At 43.2% G+C, this 18,758-nt stretch overlaps 1 protein-coding gene across 7 annotated transcripts in view; it reads left to right on the forward strand.

Annotated features, from left to right (window-relative positions):
* The window catches only part of GBF1 (golgi brefeldin A resistant guanine nucleotide exchange factor 1), a 90,478-nt gene that overhangs the window by 69,960 nt on the left and 1,760 nt on the right, over positions 1-18,758 (forward strand). For 5 of the 7 annotated variants that reach the window (XM_085554382.1, XM_085554379.1, XM_085554381.1 and 2 more), the window contains 23 exons: positions 156-244; positions 2,847-3,049; positions 3,483-3,606; positions 3,926-4,051; positions 4,643-4,725; positions 5,994-6,230; positions 7,205-7,298; positions 8,950-9,126; positions 9,623-9,687; positions 9,815-9,938; positions 10,499-10,570; positions 11,255-11,349; positions 11,815-11,968; positions 12,200-12,422; positions 14,010-14,173; positions 14,450-14,696; positions 15,054-15,253; positions 16,103-16,253; positions 16,621-16,751; positions 17,041-17,142; positions 17,676-17,789; positions 18,021-18,198; positions 18,399-18,536. In XM_085554382.1, coding sequence (XP_085410508.1) covers positions 156-244; positions 2,847-3,049; positions 3,483-3,606; positions 3,926-4,051; positions 4,643-4,725; positions 5,994-6,230; positions 7,205-7,298; positions 8,950-9,126; positions 9,623-9,687; positions 9,815-9,938; positions 10,499-10,570; positions 11,255-11,349; positions 11,815-11,968; positions 12,200-12,422; positions 14,010-14,173; positions 14,450-14,696; positions 15,054-15,253; positions 16,103-16,253; positions 16,621-16,751; positions 17,041-17,142; positions 17,676-17,789; positions 18,021-18,198; positions 18,399-18,536 — 3,291 coding nt within the window. The remainder of the gene's footprint in view (positions 1-155; positions 245-2,846; positions 3,050-3,482; positions 3,607-3,925; positions 4,052-4,642; positions 4,726-5,993; positions 6,231-7,204; positions 7,299-8,949; positions 9,127-9,622; positions 9,688-9,814; positions 9,939-10,498; positions 10,571-11,254; positions 11,350-11,814; positions 11,969-12,199; positions 12,423-14,009; positions 14,174-14,449; positions 14,697-15,053; positions 15,254-16,102; positions 16,254-16,620; positions 16,752-17,040; positions 17,143-17,675; positions 17,790-18,020; positions 18,199-18,398; positions 18,537-18,758) is intronic. The other 2 variants (XM_015866763.2, XM_085554380.1) reach the window with 1 other exon arrangement.

The raw sequence follows: 18,758 nt of genomic DNA on the forward strand, positions 1-18,758 counted from the left end.
GAATGTAGTAGTTGTATAGTAGGAATGTGACTACTGTTTGTAAGGCAGCATGTTGCAGCAAGGCTCTGTGACTGAAAACTGTGGTGTAGCCACTATAGTGGGCTACTTGGTATTCTAGGGATATTCTTGACTGTAATTCTAATTTTTTCTTCTAGCTGAGAAGAGTATCCCCAAGAAGCCTACCCGATTTTCTTGCATCCTTCCAAGCCCTCAGGAGCTTATGCAGATTAAGAACAAAAAGAAGGTATGTTTGGGGATGTGTTATCGGGTGTTCTCCTTGTTGCCTGTGTCCTGTAGGCCTTGTGTGGCTGGTCATGTCTCAGAAGTTTTGAGTTGGTAAGAATTAAATACTAACTTACTGAAAATTCCACTGTACTGCAGAGACAACGATGATTATTATCTTCTTGTTACTTAGTTGTGCTGAGTTACAAGGAATTTAGGAAAAATTCTTGTCACAGTGTGTAAGGCAGGTCCTCTTGAATTCTGGATAGGAAAGTTCCTGAGTCTAGTTTTCATTGTATGGGGTTGATCAGCAAATTCCATCCAAAAGGGCACATTGCCTGCTCTTGTCAAACTTGTCAGTGGGGAGTACATTGAGAGGCCAGTAGCAGTAGCGCTAGCTAGCTTACTATTCTCTTTAGTCTTATATTTGCTTTTTCATTAAAATGATTGAAAGTGTTGTCTTGATTGTGGCAAAGCTGCTCTTTGTGTCTAACATTTTTCATTAATCATTCACTTCATTAATCCAAGTTACAGTCAAAACTCTGTACATCTCTGACCAGAGATTATTGTATTCTCTCAAATTTATTTTAACAAAAATACTGGAGAAATTACAACAGATCTCTTGCTAATGGCATACAAATCTACTTCATGATCCACTCTGTCAGCCTCCAGATATGAATGTATTTTAAGGCATTGATTTCTCTCTAGAAAGTTTTCTGCAGCATTGAGGATCTTAGTCCTTTACCTACAATGCAGTGCTGTTGTGGGATAATTCTAAATGACTTCTGGAGCCCTTGGGGGAAGATGCTTGTCAGCAGAATCTTCAGAGGAACTGCTGAGTTTTGACATCAGCTAATTTCATTTACTGTTTCAGTTGTAACCTGTCATATTGTTTTAAGTCTAGCTTTCAAGGCAGTCTTGGTGATGAATTTTGTGTGAAAGTCAGTTGTTGAGGGATACCACTCCACTCTTCTAACTGAAAACTTCTAATGAGATTCCAGCTTCACTACAGTGGTAAACAAGGCTAGCAGAAATTAAGTGCATTGCCAGTGGCTGATCCCTGCAATAGCTGGGTGTTCCCTCAAGAAAATTCTAGGAGTTTCTTGAAAAAGTGCGGGACATTACAGCAGAATGCAGAAATACGAACACAAATCTCTCTTAGTTTGCCCAAGAATAATCCTTTTCTGACCCTAAATCTGGTAGGATCTAAATGGATCTCATTTCATCATAAGTGTGTAAACAGGGCACACGAAACTTAAGAACACACAAAGCTTAAGAAATGTTGATGCTGAGATGGCACTAGCTTGTTCTGCTTCCTTTAACTAACAAACTAAACAAATAAATAAATAAAATTACCTCAGCTGGAAGGCTGAGAAAGCTAAATAAAAGCAGAAAACACATCATGTATTGGATGGAATAGTTTCTTCTTTCTTTTTCCAAAGGCAGTGACCAGAAGCTGTAGGACTGACATGATTATAAACGCAGTGCAAATAGCCAGCAGTTTGATCTCCTTTCAGATGGTCTTAAAACAAGTTCTGTTATGTTCTTTATAGCAATAGAATACCCTAGGGGCTTGCTCTACAGGATTTATTACTGAACAGAAATGCTCCTAGTGTTACAGTCACTTCAGACCTGACATGATGGGACAGTACATGGTTATTATTATATTACACCCTCACTGTGTTTCTTGTGCTGTCTATGCTGCTAGTAGCTATGTGTTTCACTGCAATTTGAAGATGTTCACACAGGCATGCTCACAGTCGGGCAGGAAACAGAAAACTGGTGGCTTCTCAGTTATTGAGAACCCAGGGGAGCTAGTAATCATGATGGTCACGAGTTTAGTTCACTAGGTCATCACTCGCAGTTTGTTCGTGATTGGAGCTAACATGGAACTGACATTTATTCTAGTGCCTTAGTAAAGTTCAAATGGTTGTTTGTGCTTTTGGTTTTGCTGAACACCAAAAGAAAATTTGGTTAACCCTTTCTCAGTCCGGTGTTCAATTACACCGACTGTGGTACTGTCCAGTTTGTTCCCTTCAGAACTAAAAATGTACTCATTTTTTTCCAGGCTCCAGCTAGCCTTGCCATGCTAAAGCATCAACGTGGTTCTTGAAAGCACATCTCGCATGCAGAATGTTATCAAGTGCTTAGGCTTTGGTGGCATTTCTTTCTTGCATTGACTAAAAGCTGAGGACCTTTGTTATGTGTCATGCAGTGAGACAGAATGTGAGAGCCTGGAGCCAGGGGGGATAGACAAGGGCATGGTCTAGTGCTTCCACTGTAACTGGATAGAGCTGATCTTGCCCACGTGTTTGCTGTTCCTCAGAGACCTTTCTCTGCACTGTTTATGTACTGGAGTACATAAAGGCATTTGGAGGAGCAGAGTGAATTGCTCAGTGAAAGCTTTTCATACTCAGTCTGTTCAGTATGACTTGATGATGAATTCTTGTGATGAATACAAATCTTCTGGCTTTGGTTAACCTTTCCCACTCACACATTATGATAAACTTGATCATGCTAAGGTTAATCTTATTTTCTACTTAATGCTTTTGATTAAAATGCTAAGAACAATCTAAAGTAAGAAATGCATTTCAAGACTGTAACTGTCAGGATATTGTCTTCAGCTCCTGATAACTGGCACAGAGCAGTTCAACCAAAAGCCAAAGAAAGGGATACAGTTCCTGCAGGAGAAGAACCTTCTTGCCACTCCCATCAATAATAATGAAGTCGCCAAATGGCTACGGGAAAATCCTCGCCTGGACAAGAAGATGATTGGGGAGTTTGTGAGTGATCGTAAGAACATAGATTTACTGGAAAGCTTTGTTGGGTGAGTATCTTTATGTATCTCTTTATTCATGACGGGGTGAAAGTTGAATTTGGTGATAAGTTAAAATGTGGTACAACAGTAGTTCCTGGAGGCATGGGATCTATACCGCTTGGTTCTCTGTGTACCAGCATGCCTTAATTCTGTACATCTCGCGTGTGGCTACCACCTGAGATACTTATGACACCCAGGTTGTTTTCAGTAGGGCCATTCTTTGCAAAGACTACTAAAGTAATTAAGAATTTCTATGATTATTGGTGGTTCTTTGCTAAATTTTGCCTGCTCGTGGTATTCTTTGTTTTTCATTTTCCTTTACTATCTATTTTCAGTGAAATCTGGCATTCTGATGTTGAATCAAACAAGACTGTAGTCAGGAAGTTTATCCTGTTTTTACTGTCCCATTTCATTTTCTCACTGCATTTCATTCTTGTTGCAGGACTTTCAGCTTCCAAGGTTTAAGACTGGATGAAGCTTTGCGACTTTATTTAGAAGCCTTCCGATTACCGGGAGAGGCACCTGTAATCCAGAGACTGTTGGAAGCCTTCACGGAACATTGGAGGGTGTGTACTTGGTGGGCAGAAAGCTCAAACACTGTGTTTCTTGTGCATTTGCCCTGATGCACATGACAAATCAGACTGCCTATATATGCTTACTGTATGCTGCAGATAGTAGCTGTTATTTTGTAGGAGATAACAGATGCACATAGATTTCTGTTTTGTTTTTTGGAAACCAGAACCATAGCCTGATATTTTTTTTATTTTTTTTTTTTTCAGTTTATCCCAGAGATTATTTAATACTGTGGATAGAAAAATGGTCATTTTGATCACTGCTATGTCCCTATTACTGTAGAACTGACTTGTGCCTGTATTTGCCTTTCAGAAATCAAATGGATCACCATTTGCTAATAGTGATGCCTGCTTTGCCCTGGCCTATGCAGTTATTATGCTGAACACTGACCAGCACAACCATAATGTCCGCAAGCAGAATGTCCCAATGACTCTGGAGGTGGGTGTTAGCAGTGTAGGCACCTGTCTTCTCTTGTTCTGTTAGCCATGAAATATCTGGCATTCTCATTTTTTTGTTTGTTTGTTTATATTCCTTGTTGAGTATGATTGGAGAGAAGGACTGGAGGTAGGGGACAGTCTTAAGAAGTACTGTGCTTAGCAAGACAGATTGGCAAATTAGTCAAGAGGCTTCTGTGTCTGAACAAATGGTATCCTAAGACAGGGTAAGAATGAGAAGATCACTGAACTGCTTTTCAACAGCTCGACAGTCAGGGCTTTGAGAGAGTTTGAGTCTTGTGACTGTCAGTGTGCAATACAGACCTGTCACTGATGTCCAGCTTCAGCTAAGCATGTGTTCTGTTATCTCGGTTCTTTCAGTGTGAGTAGAGGCAGGAGCTGCTGTGCACTGCCATGCTGCTAAGAATAGCATTTTGTCTTTGAACTTTGAGGATGCATCTTGCAGAATGCAGGAAAGTCTCCTTCTGGTCCCGTAGAAAGCAAGTGGAGTACTGAACGAAGCCAGGCAGTTCAAGCTGGAGATACTAGGAGAGTTACATTGATATTTACTTATGTATTTATTTATTTTCCCCAGGAGTTCCGGAAAAACCTGAAGGGTGTGAATGGAGGCAAGGACTTTGAACAAGATATGCTGGAAGACATGTACCATGCCATCAAGTAAGAATCAACCTGACATCTCCTTGTATGCAAAAAGAAAACTTGAGTTATTTGGTCTGTGAAATCTTCAGTAACCACAGAGAGGCTCACTGATCATGTTTGCTTCAAACCGCCTTCCAGCTCTTTGTGGGACTGAAGTAACAAGCCTGTCACAGTGACTGGAATGGATTTGTATCTTTGGATTCTCGCCGTGGTATTTTAATCCACAGAGCTTAAGCTAATGTTAAAAAATACACAACTTCTACCAACATGCATAATAATGGCTGAGTAAGAGCAATACATGAGCAATGCTTAAACTAAGAAGCCTCGGTCCTCCAGGCCGGGACTTTAGATTTCTTCAGAACTTTTTATGCAATGCCAGAGATAGTGCTGTCCTGGGGATGAGCTGCTGTTGCCATGACATAATTGTCTGGGTCTTAGTTGCATATTTCATTTCAAAAGCTTTTCAGCTTTTCATATGAGGCTGCTCTGTGCACTCAGTCTCTTGTGCCATCCCTGAAGCTCTTGGCATTCTGAACAGTGTTTGAGGAGAATTCCTGGTGGCAGAAGCCTTTTTGGGCACGGACTAGCTCTGAGGGGGGAGCTTTAGTAATAACTCAGAAATCTACTCTGTCACTAAATCCAGACACTGCAAATTTGAAACTGAGAGGATTATGTCTCTGAGGAGACAGGATATAACTCTTGACTTTCAGCTGGTTTCAATCTGAAGTTGCAGGCAATGGCTGGAAGCAGGACAGTGTACTTATGTTGAACCTCTCTTTTAAACCTTCTCCAGGAAGGTGGGGACACTGCCTGTATCAACTATCTAGAAATTCTTTATCTTTCAAATAGAGTTCTGGTTTTCATTGACTACTTCTTCCTGAGAGTGTTGTTAATGTTGCTATAGTAGTATCCTGACAATATTGTCATATTTTTCAGTGAGATCATGACTCTGTTCCAGTCTGTTTTCTCTCTGTCTGCCCTTCACCAAATATTTCAGCTTTTTCATTGTGATCAATGCCTAAATCAGTGGTAGCTGCTTCTTTCATACTATTCTTAACACTGTAGTGACCAGGAGTTCCTGAGAGCCATTGCACCTTATATCTGAAGTATTGGAGAGGAGCAAAGGAAGCAAGCAGGCATTGGAAAAGAGAATGTTGTAGGAACTGGCAAAATCACTCCAGAGTAGATATCAATTAACTTTGGGACCATGTAATGAAAGGTACTGTGTAAATGTTATGTTTGGTTCAGAATGAGAAATTCAACCTTTCTGCCTTCCTCTTTTGTAGAAACGATGAGATAGTGATGCCAGAGGAGCAGACGGGCCTGGTGAAAGAAAACTATATTTGGAATGTCCTGCTGCACCGTGGTGCCACTGATGAGGGAATATTTCTCCATGTGCCCCCTGGAAGCTACGACCATGATCTCTTCACCATGACCTGGGGGCCAACCATTGCAGCACTTTCTTATGTTTTTGACAAGAGTTTAGAAGAAACAATCATCCAGAAAGCTATCTCTGGTTTCAGGTAAGTCTTACGTTTGTGAAACCCAAAAATGTTAGTTTGGTTATTATCGCATCAGTCTGCTGAAGAGATCACAGTGAATACCAGCTGGTATCTTTCCTAGCAGTTGAAGAGCTTTTATTTTTATTATTATTATTTCTAATTTGTGGCCTACAATCCCATAGTTTAGTTCTTTTGTTTGTGTTATTTCACCTCATCTTGGCCTTTCTTAGTGCCACTGGCCACTTGGTTTGACTGGTGTGTTGCAGTAAGTTTGAGTGCTTTGGGGTATGTATTTTTAAATTCCAGCATAGTTGCATATAAAAGACTTGCTGACACAGCTGCACTGTGTAGAAGTGAAGGAAAATACTACTCGCACCTTGCATAGTGATGCTGACAAAGTCCCAGGATATCAAGAAAACCCTTCATGAAATTATGTATATGAGGCCATTGCTGCGGCTGGATGGGATAGAGGTTGTTCATTTGTGGTTTTTGTCTGTTTCTTTTTTTTTTTAGTTCTTTACTGTCTCTGGACAATACTTAATGTTGCCATCTTTGAGATGCTGTATTGGAAAAACCTCTGTTTGTGGTTGAATGCAGACCAAGCCATGCCTTAAGTGTAGTTTTAAAGCTCTGTTAATATGCTACTGTAGCCATGATCTCTTGAAAACAGCAGTTAGTTGAAGGTTTAATGTCAGCTACTGCTTATGTCAAGACGTGAAATTTGGCATGTTGGCTCAGCTGCAGGTAGTTTGTCTGTTTGGACTTTATTCTTGGAAGTGATCCTGGCATCTTCACAGACAAATATCAACGGTCCAAGACTGAAGGATGATTTTGATTACATGATGGATAATAGACTTTATGCATGTGCGTTTGTTACAAGTGGATAGAGAGGAAGGTCTAAAATGTCAACAAAGAGGCAATCTGATTTGCTGTCTTGTACAGAGACCTCTCTGTACCAAGTTATTACAGTGTTTTCTACATTCTTCTTCCCCTAGGAAATGTGCAATGATTTCTGCTCACTATGGCCTCAGTGATGTGTTTGACAATCTCATAATTTCTCTCTGCAAGTTTACAGCCCTCAGCAGTGAGGTAAGTTTGCAAGGAGGGGAAAGAAGCATGTTTTTTAGTATGTTGGAGCTCTCTTCTTTTGTTAAGTGGTATAGTTGGTTTATTTTAGTTATACTAGTATCTGTAGATAATTATCAGCTCCTGCCCTGAGTTTTCTGGTGAACGCAGTGAAAAACTGTGAGGTATTTCCTACTTATTCACAAGTAGCAGTTTGTATAAAAGTGCTTATTCTACCTATTTCATATGAGGAAACTTAGATCCCATATCATCCATACTCCCAAGTGAGGAGTCCCAGTGAGCTGGAACAAGTTCTCTAGAGTGAAAGTATGGATGTAGAATGGCCCAAACAGATGATTTTTGAAATCTTTCTAAGCAATAGCAGAAAGAGAACAGTCCTGCAAGTAAGTCCAGTTAATGGAGTTTGGCTGTTCCAAAAATGCAGAGAAAAATAGGGTTGTCTGAACTGGATGTTTTTTATATTGCTCACATCCTGCATTGTTAGCAATGAAAGCACCAGCTCGACTGTTGCTGACTGGCTTTTGACTGAAGACAAAAAAAACCAAAAAGCAAAACCCTCAACAGTCAAGCAGTGCAGTTGCTTTTGATTTCCTCTTCCTGTACATCGCACTACAGTAAAGATGAAACACTCGATCCTCTCCAGGCATACCACATTTTGAGACTACCAGCAGATAACACAAGCAAAGGAATTTCTGCTGTGAAACAACCACTTGACACAGATTTACACGGTAGAAGCAACTAGACTAAGCCCTCAGGGGCACCAGCTATTGCCAGCTGCATCCCATCTAGTTGTGAGACTGGAATATGGAGCAGTCTTAGGTCTGTGAAAATTAAGCAACTCTGCCTTTTGCTGATGACGTAGGGTCAAGGAATTCTGGATTTGAACAGAGCTGCGAGTTCTTATCTTTGGCTAGATTCCAGATACAGCAATTACTTTCTGATGCCCTAAATTCCTGAAGGGCTTGAAGACAACAGAGGGATATGACAACTGAACAAGTATTTTGAGAGACAGTCTGGTGGAAGGGGAGAAGGAATGGATATCTTCAGGGCCTGAGGAGACAAAACAAAGAGGAACCGTTAGAAAGAGGGAGAAGAACATTGAAGTGTCGCATAGCTGCTAGCCACTTCCCAAGCTAGATCAACCTGGTGATCAGGTATCCCCACTGAGCATTGCAATTGCTGTGTATAGCCACTTTATTTAAAGAAGAGGAATAGAAAAGAATGTGGAGGTGACTAGCTTCCTGTTCACTGGTGTTCAGAGCACCTTCGCATGTCCAGAATGGTTTTGGCCACAGTTTCCATGTCCAGCAGTAATGGTTGCAGCCAGAGGAGCATTGATGCCATTTTTAAAGCTTCAATTCTGGAGTGAGTTCCCATAGCACATGAAGTTAGTGTTATTAGTAAGTTTGCAGTGAGCACTTTCAAAGTGTTCTGTAGTGGAGAGCTTATGTCTAAGTGTCGCAATGATTTATCGTGCTCTGGAGAACCACCTTATTTTTGTTTCTGTGTCAAACAAATATGAGCTGAGTTAGTTGCCCACAACACTGTACAAAGAATTGCTGCCTTTTCTGTAGTCAATTCTGATCAATCTGCCATGATTTCTGTTGGGAAAGAAACAGCTCTTGCTGACTGCTGCCTCTTTTCTTTCCTTTAGTCTATTGAGAACCTGCCGACTGTTTTTGGAAGTAATCCCAAGGCCCATATTGCAGCAAAGACTGTGTTTCACTTGGCCCATCGCCATGGTGACATTCTGCGGGAGGGCTGGAAAAACATCATGGAGGCCCTCCTGCAGCTTTTCCGAGCAGAACTGCTGCCCAAGGCCATGGTAGAGGTAATCACAGCCAGCTCGCGGGTAGCTAAAGACTTGGGGAGTGGGAAGCTGGCTTTTCATAGAATCAGTTCAGATTGGTAGAGAGCTCCCTTGCAAAGAAGGCCTGAGTTTGGTAAAGTGAATTCTGATCTAGAAAGCTTTCAAGAAATGTGATGTTCAAGTAACACGCAGGCTCAGCTTGTTTCACAGCATTTCTTTTTTTTCTTTCTCATTTTAGTTCTTGTTGTATTTGAAATTCCACCATTCATTTTATTTGAACACATTTTGAATATTGTGCAGAAGAGAGGTGTGCATGAGGTATTAGAGTATGGTACTAGTATTGCCAGATGGTGGAAAGGTGTGACTCCATGGGTAAAGGGTGAAGAGCTGGGTTTGGTTGGCTGTGGGCAGGTGCTTGGGTATGGTATTTCCTCCTTAGCTGAAGCCTTGTAGGGGTAAAACCAGGCTACAGAGAAGTAGACAACTGATTATATACTCATTCTGGTCTGTCTTCCAGGTTGAAGACTTTGTGGATCCCAATGGTAAAATCTATCTGCAGCGTGAGGAGACGCCATCTAACCGGTGAGTGGTGCAGGTAGCTCAGGCAGACTTTTGATGCTCCTCAGCATATCCTCTTGGAGAGTAGTATACCTTTTCTTTTTCTTCTTTGACTGTTTTCTTACTGATGCTGATGTCTTCTGATTTGCAGTGGTGAATCTACAGTGCTGAGTTTTGTTAGTTGGCTCACCCTTAGTGGGACAGAGCAATCAGGTATGAGAGGACCATCTACGGAGACACAGGAAGCAAAGCGAGCAGCTCTGGAGTGCATAAAGGTAAAATACAGGCTGTGAAAGAGCCTTCTTTTGTTTGTGGTGACAGTAGTATGTGGTTAGCAGGTAACAGAGGCATAAATATGCATGTTTCTAGGCAGTTTCCAAGGCTCCCCGAGGACCTGGGAAACGTAATAAAGAAAAGAAGAGTGAATCTGCTTTGCCAGCTTATAGGGTCTTATAGGATATGATGTGCAAACGTAGTAACACTTAAAAGTAGAGGCAGTTCTGCAAAAGAAACTGGGATCTGCCCTTGGCACCACTATGCTATAATTAAGCATGAATTTATAAACTCTCAAATGACTAATCTTTTCTAAGACAAAGCAGTCTATGGACAGATGTTCCTCTTAAAAGGGCAGAGAGCTCCCTGATAAAATCCTTCTAGTGCTGTTAGAGGATAACTGATGTTAAAGGATTGAACTAGCTTTCAGGCATTTTCCTCTAGGTAACTGTTGAAGCTACTCTCAATACCTACTGCAGCAGCATGTGGTGCTTTGTGGGGGACCTGTTTGTATGCCTTCCCCATCCCCCAGATATATCATTCTCTTCTCTGTCTTTTCCAGCAATGTGATCCTGAGAAGTTGATCACAGAAAGTAAATTCCTCCAACTTGAATCTCTCCAGGAGCTGATGAAGGTGAGAAAGATACTGAGCAAGGGACTAGACGGGTGATGGGACAAGTCTGCTGAGTGATCATGCGTATGTTTTGTATACTCACCTAGCTCCTCTGTTCTCAGAGGATGTCTTGAGCCTATTCGGGATTTGAAACCAGACATCAGTTTGTCTGTTACGTGTAACTTCTGTGCAGGCAGCCATTTAGTAGCAGACAAATACAGTAAATTGTGAAAAACATTGTAAAAGTCTTTTGGCAGCAGAAACTGTTTGAAAGTTTTGTGTGCCATCTCAGTTCTGGAGAAAGATTTTGCTCTTACTCCTCTTATGTTGTCTCCCTTTATATGCAAATTGATGGCTTGTGGGTAATCACTTCTGGGTCTGTCTTTTTGTTGCTTCAAATATGCTTAATAAGAAGCTGCTGGCTGCCAGAAATCCTCCCCATCTGAGAGACTTCTTCAGAGTTTATCATTCTTAAAGAAAAATGTAATTCAAACTTAAAAAAAAAGAAAATATATATTCACGTGTATATATAATCTTCCATATACTTAGCTTGGCTCCTGACCTCCAATGTGTTTTTGATGGACTATGCACAACATCCCCAGACACTGGAGTGCTGCTTTGCCCAGATTAAGAGCATTCTGTTGTTCCTCACTGGTCCCCTGTTTTGAGGAGCTGCAAGTCACAAACATTTCTTGTCTTTTCTAGGCTCTAATCTCTGTGACTCCTGATGAGGAGACATATGATGAAGAGGATGCTGCCTTCTGCTTGGAGATGCTTCTAAGGATTGTACTAGAAAATAGGTATGACCTTGAAATACATTTATATTCCCCGTAAATGTCTCTGCTTTACTGCAGCTGCTGACTGGGTCTAGGGAATGAGCTCCTTATGTGCTTGGTTTGCCAGCTGAAGCAGCACGTGGCTATAATTTCAGGGCTTAGCAATTCTGTTCTAGCATATGCAAACATAGGGACTATTCACCCATGAATTATTGCTTTGATATCATGCGATCTGGAGAATATAAACTAAATACTGGAGGGAGAATTCACCCACCTGGTTGATTTGTGAGTGATTAAATAAGTAAGGATCTTGACAATTTTGTTGTTTCTATGTGTCTGTTCTTATATCTCTCTGCTGGAGTTTTTCTTTGAAGTTATGAAATACCAGGTTGTGAGGTTGTATGGAGTGTTCAAGGATGGGGGGGATGTAGCTGGATCCTGCTTGTCTCATCTCCTTTCATCCTACCCTTTTCTCCTTGCTGTGGCTAGGGACCGTGTCACCTGTGTCTGGCAGACTGTCCGAGACCACCTCTATCACCTCTGTGTCAATGCGATGGAGTTCTGCTTTTTAGTGGAGAGGGCAGTGGTGGGGCTGCTGAGGCTGGCGATTCGGCTCCTTCGTCGGGAAGAAATCAGTGCTCAGGTAAGGGGTTTTTTTTGGAAGAATGTTGCTGTGTTGTGGGTTTTTTTTTTTGCTACATCTGGCAACATAGGAAAGAATTACTGTGGGATTGACCCACATTTAGCCTGTGTGTGCTGCAGGTAACAACAAGCAGCAGTTGTAAGTAGCCCATAGTAAGGAAGGAGGACTTTGCTGGAGAAGGGAGCGTATATAATAGGATCTGTTATTCTTGCTGTCTCTTTCTGTGGCTAGGTTCTCCTCTCACTACGTATCCTGCTCATGATGAAGCCAAATGTGTTGTCCAGAGTTAGCCATGAGGTTGCCTATGGGCTCCATGAACTGCTGAAGACCAATGCTGCCAACATTCATTCTGGGGATGACTGGTACACGCTCTTCACCCTCTTGGAGTGTATTGGGTCTGGAGTAAAGCCACCTGCAGCCCTGCAGGTTACAGCAAGGGCAGATAACGACACAGGTAAGATAGGTCAGCTTTTGCTAGGAAATCTGATGCCCGCCTGCCAGATAAGCAGCTGCTTCCTCAATCTTTTCAATTAGCAGAGGGGACTGCAAGAAAACAAAGCTAATATTAAACTACATTATCAAGATTAAAGACCAGCACCTGCTGTTCACTCCTACCCCATGGTCTGTCCCTGGCTCTACTCTGCCACCTCTTCATACTCTGAGCAGCAGTCCAGGTGCTCATCCCCAGAGGAGCAGTGAGGAGGAAAACTGATACCAGTTGCAGCAGCTGTAGGTCTTTGCACTGCCCCATGGAGTATATTGCGGGGGTTGTAGTTTAGTGCCATGGGTAATATAGCCTTAATCTCTCATCCAGGTGTGTAATGTAAACCCAGCTGTTTCCTCTTTTAGGGGACTGGCTCCTTTATGTCCTCTTTTTAAGGATTTGGTAAAGGGAACAGTTCTTTAAACTTCTATTTCCAGATCAGTTTGTGTTCAGAGTGCCTGAGCGATTCCTGTAAGACCAACCCACTGATTCCCACTTCTCTTGATGTGTTAGTAGACAGTCTTTCCAGCAAACTGTTCCTCTTCTGCTGTAGCCAGCTGACAGTGTGTTTGAGGCTGACATCTTCAGACTTCCACAGCAAAAAAATAAAATAAGATAAAAAAAGGACTTTCCTAAAAGGCTGTTCTCCTCTCTGCTTTTCTAGGACTTTTTTGCTAGGTCCTGATGCTGTATGCTGTACAACTTGTGGCCTTTGCCTTCTGAAGCAAATACTAGATTATTTTCTTCCAGTTCTTTTTTTACTGCTCCTGTCTTAGCTGCTTGGACAATCTACTTGACTATGGCATCCTGCAGGTCAAAACATTATTTCTCTTTACCTCCTTCTGAAAATGTTTGGTGCGCTGTGTTCACGTCAACTCTAGATGCTGGTGGATTTCTAGATAACGTTGAATGATGGGGGAAAAGCCCACAGTTTTTGTTTAAAATAACTTTATCATGGTACCTTAAATTTAGTCCTTGCGAGGATTTCTGAGCTTGGGACACATGAAATACGAGGTAATCTTGAAGTTCAGGGAAGATAGATCAGGTGGATATGGAACATGCTGAAGTAGACTGCTGTGAATGAGAAACACTTCACCAGCATTAGTGTGGAGTTGTGTGAGGGACCTCAGAGGCCACACAAGTCCTGTCATTCTGTGTTGTGCTTTAGAGTTGCCTTGGCTGAAACTGGCACCTCCAGCGGTTCTAAAACATGTGGTACGTGTGATTCTTCCCCTGGGATCAAGTTGTTGGAATTTGCACTTTTAAATCCATGGTCAGTTGATAAGTGACTTAGCAAAGGATAGAAATTCCCTTCCTTCTGAAGGGTAAAAACAAATGTACATACCAGGAATAAATGCCAAGGTCTGTGTTTCCTGCTATCTCCTGTGCACACTTCAGTTACAGTTGTTCTTCCTTTTCCAGGAGTAAAAGGCCTGGCTCAGATTCTTCCAGGACCCACCGGTGGTTCTTAGCTAATGCTGATCTGGATTGCTTCTCCCATATTCATAGCTGCTCTTCCAAGTTGACTCTCTAAAACCTATGCCTTTTGTCTCGAAGGTGCTCAGTCAGACAGTGAGGTCTCCTCCTCCTATCATCCAAGTGACATGAGCCTAGACCGTGGCTACACGTCTGATTCAGAGGTATACACAGACCATGGGAAGCCAGGCAAGATGCACCGCTCAGTGACAGATGTGGATATGATGAACAGTGGCTGGCTAGTGGTGAGTAACCAAGGGGCTTCTGATGCCAAAAACTTATCCTAATTTTTGGAAGAGGGTGTGGTAGGGAGATAAAGAATAAGACTGTAGAAGAGCTAGCTAAGGTGAGCTGACAGTGTAAAGGGAGGATGTGGAGAAGATGCAGATGGAGAGCAGAAAGCTAGGAGGAAAATGTGGAAGAAAGGGAGATTGTTTCAGAAGAAATGTTCTTTCAGCACATGCATGCCATGCAGTTCATTACACTACTCACTCCTGCTACCCTCTTGCTGTGCCCTGCAGGTGGGGAAAGATGACATCGACACCTCTAAACCCAGTGCTGGGCTCAACAGGCTGGGGCCGTCTCCTCTTGTCAACCAGTACAGCCTGACTGTGGGGCTGGATTTGGGCCCACATGACACAAAGTCTCTCATGAAGTGTGTAGAGTCCTTGTCCTTCATTGTGCGAGATGCTGCCCACGTGACACCTGAGAACTTTGAGCTCTGTGTCAAAACCATCCGCATTTTTGTGGAGGCGAGCTTGAATGGAGGTAAGATGACCTTTGATTTGACAGCTGGGATCAGGCTTGAGAGTGCCCGGCAGCATGAAGGGATGTGTGAAGTATTGCTGGGGAATGAGTCCCCAGCACTCAGATAATATTCTTCTATGAGAAAAGTCCCTGTCACTGTAACACAAGAGGCCTGTACCTAATGTGGAGGTAGCAGCATCAGCAAGTGTTGGCTTCCTGTTGATGCAGAAGACTGTTCCTGAAGGGCACTGGATATCTCTTAACACGAGTAGAACCCTCCACTGAGATGTCAGAAAGTGGTTGCTGCATGTGTTGAAAGACTGAAAGCATTTTGTGATGGAGTGTGCATATTGTATATTGCTGCCTTTACCTTTCTAGGCTCTAAGTCCCAGGAGAAAAGGGGGAAGAGCCACAGACATGATAGTAAATCCAGTCGGTTAAAAAAAAAGCCAAAGGAGAGCTCCACACGGCGATCACGGGTCTTGAGCCAGCACCAAGCCCACGCACACAGTGATGAGGATGAGGATGAGAGCATCCCTGCCAGCTACCACACTGTGTCTTTACAGGTTAGTCAGGACGTAAGTATAGCAAGGATTTCCTCCTCTCCTTTCCCACACTTGGGACCTTGCTAGGAAGTCACAGGATTCTTCATGGTATGGGGGGAGGTTGTATCCTTGGGCTAGTGACCACTGAGTGGTGAAGGTTAGGGCTGGTATCAGTGTGTGGTTCTGCAGTGAGAGAGAAAAGCTAGAAGAGTTAGTCACTAAGAAGATACAATGAATTTGGGTCAAGGGAGTTTGGAGACTTGAGGTTCATGTGGGATTGGTGGAGTCTGACAGAGCATGTGAGCTTATGGAGAGAGGAGAACCTGGTGGGCTGGGACACAGGGTATTCAAGTACAGAGGACAGGGATGCAGGAGTTATTTTTCTCTGTCTTGGCTTTCAAAGATGAGAAGACATAGGCACTCTGACTTAGCACTAGTCTGTTGGGCCACAGTTCGTTAGTAGAGTTGTTTGGATGCTGTCATTTGCCATTGGAGAGTTTTGCATGTTTCATGCTGCTTTAAAAAACTAAATAAGTTGCGAGGAGACACTTATCCCTGGGCAGCATAGCTGAGTCTCTGTTGTTCTCCTTAATCCAGGCAGGGCAATGTGCTGTGTATTGCAAATACTCTGTGCAGGCCAAGGCTCCATTCTTTCTCCTGGGAACTTTGGAATGCCACTCCCTCAATGAGGGAATTTGTATGGCTGCTGACTGAGAGTAATCTTGTGGAAGATGCCCAGTACTTGAACGCTTAGGGATTGCACAGATAATGGCCTGAAACTATCTCATAGCAGCTGGGATCCTCTTAGCCTTGGTTTGGGGAGGAGCCAAGACAAGGTTTGTTTCAAGAATTGTGTTACTTAATGTGATGCTTGACTTGCAGCTCCTGGATCTCATGCACACCTTGCACACACGAGCAGCTTCCATCTACAGCTCCTGGGCAGAGGAGCAACGCCATCTAGAGACTTCAGGGAGGAAAATCGAAGCAGATTCCCGAACACTGTGGTCAAACTGCTGGTGTCCTTTGCTACAAGGTAAAGTCATCCCCTTGTGATGAGAAGTGAGCAGGGAGACTTTCAATACAACATCAGCCCTCAGGAAAATGGAGGAGCCAAGGGCTAACTGCAGATAGCAGGCAGAGGTTTTTAGGGTCTGCTGTGTAAATGAGAAAACAACATGGGGTCAGATCCAGAAAGGTATCTTTAGTGTGACTTAGCTACCAACTTACTTTCTGGATGTGATGGTAGATTCCCAGTCTGTGATCTAGAACAGGTATGATGCTTCTTATTTTGTTCCTTCTCCTCAGTGTGTTTGGTCTTCATTACCTTTCTGTACCTAGGCTAGGTGAGTGGGAATGTGACACCTTCTCTGTGGGCTCTGCACTGAATCCCTTTTTTGCAGGTATTGCCTGGCTATGCTGTGATGCCCGACGCCAAGTACGGATGCAGGCACTCACCTACTTGCAGCGGGCCCTCCTCGTACATGACCTGCAGGCCCTAGATGCCCTAGAGTGGGAGTCATGCTTCAATAAGGTAACCTCCTGGTTGGGCTGGGCATGCAGGTATTACAGCAGTCATGAAGAGCAAAGCTCTTTGTAGGAGGCATAATACTGTCTTGTAGTAATACACAGGCATCTCCCTACTTTGCTCCTGTGAAGGCTACTGAAAGAACCTCTTGGAAATCAATCCACATGTTCCATTTCTCACTGATTCCCTCATTCTCCTTGTCTAGAAATGAGTTCCAGAAGCCAGCTTCTTCTTTTAAGGTGGTTAGATGAAAAAGACTGGATGAGATTTTCACAAAGAAATGTCGATCCAACAGGTGCTGTTCCCTCTGCTAACAAAGCTCCTTGAGAACATCAGCCCAGCTGATGTTGGTGGAATGGAAGAAACTAGGATGAGAGCCTCAACTCTGCTCTCCAAGGTGAGTGTGCTTCCGCTGTCTGAAAGCTCAGCAGAGAACAGTTGCATCAAGAGGACAGCATTGTTTGCTTCTCAACATCTCTGATTTGGTGAGGTGTCAGTTTGCTAGTATGACTATCTTCAGTGCTGAGCCTTTCCAACACCACCTGCTGCTGGGATGTGCCCTCTTTCCAGAGCTGTCTCTGTGACCTTGGGTTCAGAAAAGTTGTCAGGAAGGTGCTTACAAACAGTGAAGAGAAGTAAATCATTCAACATTAATTAAAGACAGTTTATACTAGAGGTGAAGTGATGCATGTCACAAGCCTGGGCCTGAAGGACTGGAGGAGATGCTGATTAAAATTTAAGTGACCTCAGACAAGAGAGACAAGATTCACTCTTCTGTGTAAGCAGCTTAGAAGAATGGATTCCTCTGGCATCCTCTGGCCTTCTAGCGTGCCACAGGGAGGGGTCATTTCAGATTTGTGAGACTGGCTTGCCAAGCCATGAACAGCAGCCTTGATACTACTGGTTGACAATGGTTGTGCTCTTTTCCAGGTGTTCCTACAGCATCTCTCCCCGCTGCTCTCACTGACCACTTTTGCTGCTTTGTGGCTGACAATCCTTGACTTCATGGACAAATACATGCATGCTGGCTCCAGTGACTTACTGGTAAGGTGCTGAAAGTGCTGCAGCGCTTTGAACAATCACTCATGAATTTAACCCTTTATGCTTTATTTGCTGTTTGATTTTTTTTTTTTTAATTTAACTCTTGCAAACCCATTTGTTCCACAGTGTGTCCCTTTAGCCTCTGTTTTCAGTGCAGCCCATGAGCTTTTTTTGAGCCTTTGTTCATTGCTGTGTGTCCCATCTCTCTGTGCTAAGGAGTGCCTCTGATTACAGCTGGAGGCCATCCCAGAGTCTCTGAAGAATATGCTGCTCGTAATGGACACGGCTGGGATATTCCACAGTGCAGACTCACGGACAGGATACTCTGATCTTTGGGAGATCACCTGGGAGCGCATTGACTGCTTCTTACCTAGGCTGCGAGATGAGCTCTTCAAACAAACAGTCATCCAAGGTACAAGGGAATGAGAAACGTTAAAAAAACAGGTCTGGGTCTCCTGATTGCACCTTGCTGTACCCAGCTGCCATAGTGCCTGGTTGTTACTGATGATACATTCAGGAGGATATGAGAGCTTGGCATCAAGAGGAAAAACTGAGGGTGGGCAAAAAGAGAGTAAAGTGGTGTAGTGTCTCACTGTTTGTTTGTTTTTCTAGATCCTGTCCCCAGCGTATCAATGGAGCAGCATCCTCAGAAGTCAATAGCATCTGCCCTGCCCCCTTCTCCTGTGGGGGATGTGAGACCAGCCACCCACCCAGCTCCATCGGAGAAGCCCTCTGAACTAAGTGCTAGTGGTAAGTCCCCGTTTTCTTCTTTCTGGAAGCATCTTCCCAGAATGTGAAAAGCATAGATCCGCTTTCCTTTGCTTTGACTAACTGTTCTGTGTTGTGGAACACGTTTTGCTTCCAGATGGTTTGGTTATGGTCTTTGTGCTGAGATTACTGCGGATAGGGGCTAAGGCAGAATGCTGTGATTGACACCTGCTCCTCAAAGCCCCTTATGAAGGCATGTGGGAA

Source organism: Coturnix japonica, chromosome 8 (assembly GCF_054131305.1).
Source record: "Coturnix japonica strain WE chromosome 8, WE-NBRP24, whole genome shotgun sequence".
Taxonomy (NCBI): Eukaryota; Metazoa; Chordata; class Aves; order Galliformes; family Phasianidae; genus Coturnix; species Coturnix japonica.